Source organism: Cynocephalus volans, chromosome 5, assembly GCF_027409185.1.
Source record: "Cynocephalus volans isolate mCynVol1 chromosome 5, mCynVol1.pri, whole genome shotgun sequence".
Lineage (NCBI taxonomy): Eukaryota > Metazoa > Chordata > Mammalia > Dermoptera > Cynocephalidae > Cynocephalus > Cynocephalus volans.
In genome coordinates, this window is record NC_084464.1 from 53,065,544 (window position 1) to 53,076,201 (window position 10,658).

Sequence of the window (10,658 nt, forward strand, 5' to 3'; positions counted from 1 at the left end):
CTAGGCCACAGTGGCAAAGCCCACCCTGTTGTTGCCCATGTCAAAGACGGAATAGTAGGATCTGAGGAAGATGTCCCCGAGGATCCACAGGGGCTGGCTGCTCTGGGAGGACAGGTAGGTGGGCTCAACTCCCACGGTGCAGTAGCCATTGTTCTGCTCAACACAGAAAGGCAGCACTCATTCATTTGCTCACACGTGGACAGGGCACTGCTCAGCCCTGAGTCCTGGGCCAGGGGAACAAATGAGCCAGGGTCTCTGCCCTTGAGGGTTCACAGGTCAGCTGAGCCCCCAGAGCAGGGGCTGAGGGGAGGGGTTTCTGGAATAGGTGAAATCCAGCTGCAGTGGTCCTCTGCAGGGTCTCTTTTCTCCATGGTGGGAAGTTTCTCTTCCCACGGGCCTCCCTCTCACCCCCAGTTTGGAGCAGGTCAGCCTAGTGGTTAAGCCTTGGAGCCAGATCAACTTGGATTCAAACCTTAGCTTCACCCTGACTAGCTATGTAGCCTTGGGTCAGTTACTTTACCTCTCTGAACCTCCAAGTTTTCATTTGTAAAACAGAAATGAATATCTGCCTCATCGAATGTTGTGACAATTAAGCGGGATTGCATAGGCAAAGTGCTTGGCACAGTGGGGCCGAGCCCGTGGCGCACTCGGGAGAGTGCGGCGCTGGGAGCGCAGCGACGCTCCCGCCGCGGGTTCGGATCCTATATAGGACTGGCCGGTGCACTCACTGGCTGAGTGCTGGTCACAAAAAAGAAAAAAAAAAAAAAAAAAGTGCTTGGCACAGTGGCTGGCTCTAGTAAGTGCTCAACCAAGAGCCCAGAACATGTCCTTGCTAATTAATAATAATAATTGAAAACAGATGACACTCTTCTATTTCATAGCCTTATTCCAGAGAAGGGGGTTTAGAATCAATGAGTAGGGGAAATAAATCTGCATGGGGTCAGAAAATGGCACAAGGTAAGGAAGCTGAGCATTTCTCACTCCCCACCCCATCAACCCACCCCCAACCATGGTGGCTCAGCCAGCAGGGACCAGTACTTACGCTGAGGATGTAGGCAGAGGGTGGCAGAGGGAACTGCACACCATTGATGATGAAAGTGAAGGTGGGCAGGTTCTGTATGTTGTTACAGTTCACAAGAAACTGCAGAGAGGAACAGGTCCCAGCTTGCCTCATCTCCTACTGAGAGTCCTCACCAGCCCTGCCATCTCAGCCCCCAGCTGCCAAGCCTGAGCCCCAAGCCTGCTTTTGGACTGGATGATGCTGCTTCAAGGGAAAGTCCTATGTAGTTACCATCGGCATTACACATGGGGATTCATATAGGGTGGGTGGGATTTGGGGAGACCCGAAAATCTCCCCAACCCAAAAACATTCCTCTTGCCTGAATTCCCCCTATGAGATTGAATCTCTGCCCTTTCTTTGCAAGCATCCTTTTAAATCACACAGATATATAGAAAGTGCGCCCCTTTGGTCCCCCAAAGTTAGTGGGAATGGGTTAATTAGGCAAGCCCTTCGCTGGACTTAGGACAGAGGGGCAGGGGTGCATGGCCCTGTGGAGGTGAGAGAGGTGTAAATAAAGGGTTAACCCTTGTCACTCACTTGCTTAGCCCAACATTCCAGTTATTTTGCTCTTACCCCAAAGCCCAGCAATTGTTTAATCTGTTTCCTCGGAGTGACTGCAGCTCAGAAGAAATTCTTGCCTAATAATAACCTCCCATATCCCCTCAGCACAAGCATCTTAGCCCCAGTTGAAACAGCTTCCAGGCTCCCATTCTGCCCCCAGCCCTAGTTGTCCCAGGTTCCCCACCTCTGGTTCCTTGGGCAGCAAGAGGCAAGGAGGCCATGATTAGGCTATTCTTGTGTTCCCAGGAGAAGCCATAAATGCATGTAGGCTGGCCTCTCCTGGGGAAGGGGATACCCCACCAGACGCACCTCTCCATACTCCGCCTCCTGGGCACCTGTGGCATGCAGGAGGGCACTCATGTACTGCTGGGGCACGGTGAGCAAAGAGGTGCCTGTATCCACAATGGCCTGGCAGCCCTCAGAGCACCAGCCAGAGGCCTCGTCACCAATGAGGAACCTGAATGATGAGAGGGGCAGCTTCAGCACCCTACCAACCCAGGGCAGCCAGGGGTGGGCTTTCCCCACTGATGAGGGAGAAACAGCTATAGCCACTAAATCAAGGTGTAGTTAGGGAACGTAAGGACTCTGCAGAGGTCAAACCAGCTATTCCCCTGTGTCACACCATACCAAAGTCTATGCAAGGCCACATAAATGGGCATGGGATCTAGTTCTAAAAAGTTTCAAGAAAGCTTCTAGAAACACTCAAAGGGTCACTGATTCACCGTAAGGACTTCAAGCAAATTAGTACCTATGCTCACCCCAGTTTCTAATCTGTAAACCAGTGGGGTTGGACTCTAGGGTCTCTTATGTTTGGGATTCCAAGTCCCACTCCTCCGTGTTTTCTCCACCCCACCCCTCTTTTATAGACTGAGCAGGGTTTTGACACTGTACCTTTGTGGGGGCCTCACGGATCCTCTGCATCCCCCCCGGCACCCCTGTCCAAGCAGTGCCTGAGTATGTGTGACATGGGGTGCCTCGAGGCCTGCTCCAAGGAAGTGCCACATCCCCAGGCCCCCCCCCACAGACTCACTCCTCAATGGCAATCTGCCAGTAGAGCTCCTGGGTGACAGGGGCCCAGTAGATCTGCCCCGTGAACAGACTGTTGTCTACACCCCCGAAAATGACCGCTCCCCCATCCTGAGAGCCCTGCTGCCTGCAAGAGACAAAGGGAGGATAAGTTAGGGAGTGTCCGTAGAAAAGGGAGTTGTCACCTTCAGAAGGAAACACCTCCTTCTCTGGCTCCAGACTGGGGCTCCCCGAGGACAGGGCTGTGTCTCCCCCTCAGACTGGGGCTCCCCGAGGACAGGGCTGTGTCTCCCCCTCAGACTGGGGCTCCCCGAGGACAGGGCTGTGTCTCCCCCTCAGACCGGGGCTCCCTGAGGACGGGGCTGTGTCTCCCCTCAGACTGGGGCTCCCTGAGGACGGGGCTGTGTCTCCACCTTAGACTGGGGCTTCCTGGATGGGCCTCTGAGAATTCCCAGTGCCTCCGGCTCCGGAATGCCATTTCCCCATGGTGTCCTGCCTCTGGAGGAGCCGCTAGTTGCTGGTCCTCCCACCCTGCCCCACTCCACTGTCTTCTGTCTTCCCCTTCATACCAGTGGTGGAAGTGTCACCAGGAGCCCCAGCCAGGCCCACCTGGTTCCTTTTCTTCTGGGGATTGGAAAGAGGTGGGGCCTTGGTGGAGGGGAAGGAAGGACATTACGCGTTTGTTCCAGGGCCTCCCCTGGTAGCTGGAGAGTGGGACTGGGTGCCCCAAAGCTGACATGCAGAGTAATTGTAAACAGAGGCAGAGAGTAAGTCAGCAACATTAGTACGGGGTGATATTGTTGAAAGTTGGGCTCAAGTGATTAAGCCACAGAGAGTAGATGCTAACTGTCTCTAGAAGGTGGTTGGCTAATTCTGAAAAGGAAAAAGAAAAAGTCAGTCCCAGGCCACTCACTCCCACCCACCACTAGGATTGGAGCCCATTTGCACTAAATGACTGTTTGCTCATGTTTGTTGGTAAGACTAACAACTTGTTAGGAGTCAGTGGTGCATCTAGACCAGAAGACTCCAGGACCAAGCCAGAACAATAGATCAAAGGAGATGAAGCAATAGGTTGCTATACAAAAGAGGTGTACAGGTAAAAAAACATTTGCAGGAAGTGAGCTGGGGCCCTGGCAGGAGGCAATTCCAGGAGGTGGGGAGAATCAGAGCAGCAGCACTCAAAGCCAAGTCCACCTGGAAGTGGGAGCGATTCTGTCTTCTCAAGGAATGCAAAGTCAGAGTGGCCTGGGGATAGACACAGGAGTGGGAATTGGGGAGGATTCATAAGCCCAGGAAGGAAGGGCCCAGAACAGGCTAGAGCCAGATGCCTGCTGGGAGACCCCCAAACCCGAGAGCATTGTGCCTCAGTTGTCCAGGGCTGCAGGGGGAGTGGGACAGGAGCCACGGACCCGCGGGTGGTTCCTCACTTGCTGAGGTAGAAGCTGAAGACCTCGCTGGTGAGGGCGCCCTCCCGCAGCATGCCGTGCAAGGCTGTGGTGGCCCCACCCATGGACAGGTCAGAGTAGGCCATGCCCATGATGCCATCAAACTGTGTGTAGAAAAAATTGGTACCCGGCTCATTCTCACTCAGGCCAAACTCCTGGTCAGGGACCTGGATGCTCTGGACCTGGAGGGTGGACACAAAGGAGGAGAGGTGACAAGACTGATTCCACCTACCTCCCTCAGGTCCCCGCAGAGACCCCTCAATTAGCCTTCCCTGACTACCGCAGCATGCCTCCCCGACCTCATCTCTCTCTTCTGGAATTACCAGGCTCCAGGCTCCTTAAGAAAAGGACCATGTCTTGTTCATCATGGTGTCCCCAGTGCCTGGCACATGCATGCCCTCAGCAAATGCTTGAGGAGTGAATGAACGAGCCCCTCCTGCACCGACTTCCTGTCCTGTACACCAGGGCACTGGCATCTCCATCGTGTTTCAGGGTCTCCATCTACTTCTCCCCATCCAGCTCAGAGTCCTGGCTTGCATTCCCCACATCCTGGGCTGGGGAGCAGCACGCAGCAGCTACTCACAGTCAGAGTGTCATAGCCGAAGAAGCCAGTCAGGCTGCCGCTGCCATACTGCAGGGAGAAGGTCTGCCCGTTGGTGGAGTAGGTGGAGGACTGGCTGGGGTTGAAGCGGGAGTGGCTGTCTGCAGGGAGGGTGGAGGCAGGAAGGCAGGCTGTTGAGGGGAGGCTGCCCGGCTCTCAGGCCTGCGGGGCTCCCACCTCAGCCCCTCACTCAGCCTGTGCTCACATCCTAGGGCCTCAGCATCCCCCAGCCACCGAGTCAGGAGGTGGCCAGCCTTGGCCCCCAAACCCTTTCTGACAGATGGAGGAGCAAATGGGCCTCAGGGTAGCCCAGCATTCCCCCAACCCTCCAGGATCCTGAGATAGCATAAGGTGGGGCCAACGAGAGACCCCTTGGGCCATGGGTGTCACGACCCAAACCCCAAGGCTTCAGTAGGGACCAGGGAAATGCTTAGAAAGTGAACAAACCACTGCAGGATGGGGACCCCATCCTATATTGTTCTGTCATGTCCCTTAGAGACACTCAGTGAGAACTTAGTAAATAGTGGAGTGGAGTAGAATAGAATGTTGTGGAAAGATTGGGATGGAATGGAATGGAGATTTTTCACGTGGAATGAAATGGCATTGCCCAGAGTGAACAGAATGGGGTAGAGTGGAATAAAATGGGGTGGGGTGAGATGGGCTGGCATAAACGATGGGATATGTACTGGCCAGCAGGGACAACAAAGGAGCCACCCTGCTGCACAGCCAGCCTCTTCTCTGTGGCTTGGACATGCTCTGTGACCCTGCACAAGTGCCTGGTCCTGCCCAGGACTGAGCTCCCCTCAGCAATCCCTCCTGAGGCCTGGCCCTACCCGGAGGGCATCAGTGCCCTGTCCCACCCACTGCCCCTCCCTGCCCAGTCCAGCACTCACTGCAGGCCTGGCTTTGGCAGTAGATAGAGGGCACCCACAAGTTGGAGGAGCCGGTGTCAAAAAGGACCAGGAAATTCTGGGGTGGAGTCCCGATGCTAATCTCACCAAAGTAGGCAGCCTGGGGGGCCATGGGGAAGGCTGTTAGCTCTGGAGGAATCCAGGGACCCAGGTTTCTCCAGGGCCAGAGCAGAAAGGGACCAGTCCCTGCCCTACAGCCTACACTAGAAGCAGGGGCCCGAGTCTTCTCTCCATACCTGCCCAGAACCCACAGACCCTCAGTCCATTCCTGCCCAGGGCAGCCACAAAGGTCTCTGTGAGCTTGACTGCCAGGTCAGCAAGGACATCCCCCCACGCTCTGGCCAGTCACGCACAGGCAGTGAGGTCCAGGCTGTCAGGACTGAAAGAAGGGAGCAGGCCACAGGGGCAGAGTAAGGGTCAGGGAAGAGGGGTGCAGCCCACGCCCCGCCTGGCCCTCAGCCTTTGGCATCAGGGAGAGAGATACTCCTGGGGCGGGTCTGGACTCACATCCATGTAGGCCATAGGCTCATAGGCCACGCTGAAGTCGCTGAAGTGGTACTTCTGAGCAGGGTCATACTTGTGGGTCCTCAGGAACTCCCCCAGTAAGCCCTTCTCCTTCATGGTCTCACGAACAGACTTCAGCTTCATCAGGGGGACTCTACAGAAGGGCTGTGTGTCAGGGCAGGGCCCGCCCCTTCCTCTCTTCTAGTCTTCTCTCTCCATATCTTTAACTGTGTGCATCAATCTCCCTGTCACTCTGTCGCCCTGTGTCTGTTGCTGTGTGTGTCTTTCTCTGTCTCCCCAGTCCCTGTCTCAGTCTGTTTCTGTCTCTGTGCCTCTCACTCTCTCTCTAGCCCTCTTCTTCTCTTTCTTTCAGAACTCTTCTCAGCACTTGCTCCAAGATTCAGAAAACAACTTCACCCAAGCGTGCCTTCACCCCATCTCAAGGGTCCTCCTACTGCCTCGCTCATTGGCTCGCAAATATCCACAAATACCTTCCCAGGAAGGGGACAGGGACTTTTCAAGCATGTGTACATTTTTTAAAAAGATTTCAAAGTTTGTCCCAAAGAGAGTCCTTTCCTATGATGGCCCTCAGATGCCTGGCACCAGCTGGACTTGATGGAGCATGGAGTAAGGGGAACAGCACTAGGTGGGACTCAAGAGACAGGGTCCTAGTTCTGTCCCCACTGCTAATTGTGTGGCCTGGGGCCTATCCCTGCTCTTGCGGGACACCAGGACCACCGGGAAGTTGGCCTGGATGGTCTGGAGCCCAGATCAGCTCTGGAGCTGGAATTTAAGGACCATGGTTTCTGTCCTGGTCTCCATGGGCAGAGTCACCCACCTGGGTGTCTTCTTCCTAGATTTGCTTGCCACCATTGCTTAAGGGGTCTCTGCAGGTCCACCTGGCCTTGCTCTGGGTTCCAGAATTCCTGCTTCTTTCAGTTCTTTCCTCATCTTAATCTCCGTTCCCTCTGGACCCTGTGTTCTCCAGAAATTCTCCACTAAACCCCTTCACACTGAGCTGTGAAGCATGATAGCTGCTTCATGCTGACCACCTCTACCGAATTTGCATATCAGAATAAGTTTCTGAAAAGAGCCAGCTCTTCACCTACGGATACCCTTTAATGGTGGACTAGTAGGCAGTGTGGCAGCGTGGGAGCCCTCCTGATGCCCTGAGAGCTATGCCACCCACTCTGTAGGTTTTCTCCTGACACCTCAGGGTGCAGAGATTTACACTGACTGGTATCTCTGCTTAGATGATTTTGGCATCTGCCAGTAAATTTGGGGCCTTAAGGAAATTTTTAGGAAGGATTATTTTATCCCTTCTCCAGAAAAGATGGTTCCTTTCTGTGGGAAGAAACCATACCCACCATTCGGGGGCTGCTTGGACAGTAGTCCTCCCTACTCTCTTGGTTTTAGGTTAATTTTTTCAGGTCAGTTGGAGGAAAGGACTGTGCTTTTTCTTTTGACTGGAAGTTTCCTGAAGGCATGACCTATGTCTTCTCCCGCCCCTGAGTCCTGTCCAACACCAGCAAAGGGAGACTTTCTACAGGTAAGAGAGGGACAGGTGGCGTGTTCCCAGGCCAGGCTGCCCCTTGCAGGGCTCCAGGCTCCCACCTAGGTGCCCTGCACCAGCAGCCAGGCCCCAGACTCACTTGACCACTGATGCCTCCAAGAGCTGGAGGCAGACCAAGGCCACTGCCATCCACTTCATGATGCCGGTTCCCAGCTGGCCACAGAGGAAAAGCCACTCCAAGTTCTGCAGTCACAGTGGAGTGAAGACCTAAGTGCGCCTCCTTCCTTTATACCCCCGGGATCTAGCCCATGTCCTGCCTTCCTGCCCTGGGCAAACATGACCCCAACCCAGGGTGTACCCTGTGTTCCACGTATCAGTTGTTTCCGTGTGTTTTTCCTTCTTCAGGGTGACCACAACAGACTTTTCATCTTATTGACTTTTAGATACAAGCAGTGGAGGCCAGGAGATGTGAGCGAGAAGGAGAACAAAGTGACCGTAAGATGGTGTGGCAAAGATGACTTCTCGTCTGGGAACCGGAGGCACGATGTGGGCATTTTGAGGTGAGGGATGGAAAAAGGTAGAGCCAGAGTGAGGGCATAGGATCTATAGGCAGGGGTTCTCAACCTCGGCACTACTGACATTTTGGAACAAATAATTCTTTGTCATGGGCGCTGTCCTGTGCACTGTAGAATGCTTAGCAGCAATCCTGGCCTCTACCTATTAGATGCCAGGAGCAATCAATCCCCCAGTTGTGACAATCAAAAATGTCTCCAGGCATTGCCAAATGTCCTCGGTCGGGGAGCAGGGGGCAAAATCACTGAGAACTGCTGATCTGTAGGTGATGCACTTGGAGGTCTGACTCAAGTCCTGGTTCCCAGCACCCCCAAACCCTTGTGTCTGGGGGATTAAGAGTTCAGTAGCCGGGGTGATGATGGTTATGATACTGGTGGTGGTGAGGGCGGTGCTGACAGTGGTTCAGTAGTGCTGATGCTGGTGGTGGCGCTGGGATGCCCAGGGCTCAAGTCAGAGCTATTTAGTGCAGCTTCAGAGGCTTTCAAGGTCAAACAGGGCATTTGGAGAAATTCTCATCATAATTCAGCAAGTGCTCAGGTCACAATCACAGAATAAGCTCTGCTGGCTTCTGGCTGTGCCCCTCATACTAGACTAGAAGGGAGGCTTGGAGCAGGGGCATGAGAGCAGGGGACACGTCTGCCATCTGCCCCTTGTTTCTGTTCTGCATCGTCTCTTTCCTCCCATCCCGTTGCACTTCTGCCCATCTTGAGTTCTCCTTGTGCTCACCATTACCCTCTCCCAAGCCCTTTTTCTGCCACCCAAATCTAATTTATACTGTCCCTCATCCCCACACTCCATCGCTACCCCTCGCCACCACCCACCCCCACCCCACTTCCCAGCTACAAGCTTCTCATTGCCTGAAGTGACCTGGAGCTGGCCCAATGCCCACTAACCTGGCCCAGAAAAGCTCTCCATTGGGGGTGAGTGAAAGCAGTCCCCCTGCCAGCATCCTCTCTGCTACCTTGTAACCCGAACTCAGGGCTCCAGGCAGGTTTGTTACGTCCTCAGGCCCCAGGTAGAAGGCCAAGACCAGACCTACCAAACACTGATATCATCCAGCCAGTGAGGGATTTTCCGCTCTGGCCACTGTCACCCACTGCCCAGCCAGAGCCCTGGAACTTCCCAGGGCCCTGTAATGGAGGAAGGCAGGGAGGGACCCGGCACAGCGAGGGAGGTCCCTTCCTGATTGTGTCCCAAGGCCAACTCTGCCCATTTTTCCCTACAGTCCTGAGATACACTAGACTCTAAGGTAGAAGGCAAGGTAGAGATGCCTTCCCTGGGGTAGGGGATCCCCAGATTTGGAAAAACAAGCAAAAGAAAGTTGTACAGCCCTTGAAATTTTCCCAAATTTTATGAAGGTAGCAGACTCCGTGGATTACCCTAGGTCTTGAGGCCTACCAGACTCCCCTCATGTGCCTCCAGGGACCCTGTCCTTATCTGGTAGGACCTCAGGAGTCTGGCAGCTGCCAGGCTAACCTTTCCCAACCCTGGTCACACCACATCCCTTCTGACATCCCTGGCCTACTGCACCAAGCCAGGGCATCCCTGCTTGGTTGTCAGGCCCTGGGGTTGCAGCCCCTGCCTACCCAACCTGATCTTCTGACAACTCAGCCAGTCTCGTCGGGGTGCCCAGGCATCCCAAGTCCTCTCTTGCCCCTGTCCTGCCCCACCCCCCATATCTGGAAAGCCCACTTTCTCCTTTCTGTGTGTCAAACTCCTCCCTCTATCAAGGCCTCTCTTCCAGGAGTCAGGGATCTGCGTAGCCTGAGGTCACATCAGACGTCATCCAGGGCCACCTGCTGCCAAGTATGGAGGCTTCTGATCAAGTTCGGAGGAAGCCTGACCTGCTGGCTCCCATCTGAGTTCGTCTTCTAACCCTAAACACTGCACACTCAGCTGTGTGCTCCCCTTGGTGCTGGATCTCACACTGTCTGGGGTCAGTCTCTAGTTGTTTCCCAGGGGTATGTTTCTTCTCTCCATAGCCTAGAAGCTCCTAGACAGCAGAGATTGAGGCTTCTGCATCCCTGAGCCTGGCCCAGAGCTCAGGAACTTCTGAATAGAGTAGATGGAGCCCATGGGATTGTTCTCGATGGGGCTTCTCAGATTTCCACCCCACATCCCAAAGGAATCTTCTCAAAATCCAGTACCTGAGACCCCCCTCATGGTGGTCGTCTCCCAGGAAGGAGGCATTTTCTCATCACCCTTGAGTCTCATTTCCTCTAAGCATCACCTGCCTCAATACTCATCAATCCCCACCCCCACTGGCTAACTAAAATAAAATCCAAACTTGTCACCTTGGCCTTCAGGACACATTGAGTCTGGTCCCATCCTACATTTCCAAGCTCATCTTGTACTACTAACCTATGCACACTCCTTGCTTTCTCCCAAGGAAGTCTGTTATTTTCCAACCTCCGTGCCTTTATCCATGCTGTGCCCTCCATCTGAAATACCCTTCCCAAGTATA

General features: G+C 54.2%; 1 protein-coding gene across 1 annotated transcript; it reads right to left on the reverse strand.

Annotated features, from left to right (window-relative positions):
- Window positions 1-7,819, reverse strand: PGC (progastricsin). The gene is made up of 9 exons (XM_063097813.1): window positions 7,761-7,819; window positions 6,112-6,262; window positions 5,587-5,704; window positions 4,676-4,794; window positions 4,075-4,274; window positions 2,652-2,774; window positions 1,931-2,078; window positions 1,043-1,141; window positions 1-153 (listed from the first exon to the last, which is right to left on the reverse strand). The coding sequence occupies exons 1-9, from the start codon at window positions 7,817-7,819 to the stop codon at window positions 1-3; spliced, it is 1,170 nt and encodes a 389-aa protein (XP_062953883.1).
- Window positions 7,820-10,658: the final 2,839 nt, after the last annotated feature.

Bases quoted from the DNA above. Each gene is read 5' to 3' on its own strand.
- PGC (XM_063097813.1), bottom strand. From the start codon at position 7,819: ATGAAGTGGATGGCAGTGGCCTTGGTCTGCCTCCAGCTCTTGGAGGCA. The intron at 6,263-7,760 runs GTGAGTCTGGGG...GCCCTTCTGTAG, and splicing joins TTGGAGGCATCAGTGGTCAA to AGTCCCCCTGATGAAGCTGA. The intron at 1,142-1,930 runs GTGCGTCTGGTG...TCCTCTCTGCAG, and splicing joins AGGAGGCGGAGTATGGAGAG to TTTCTTGTGAACTGTAACAA.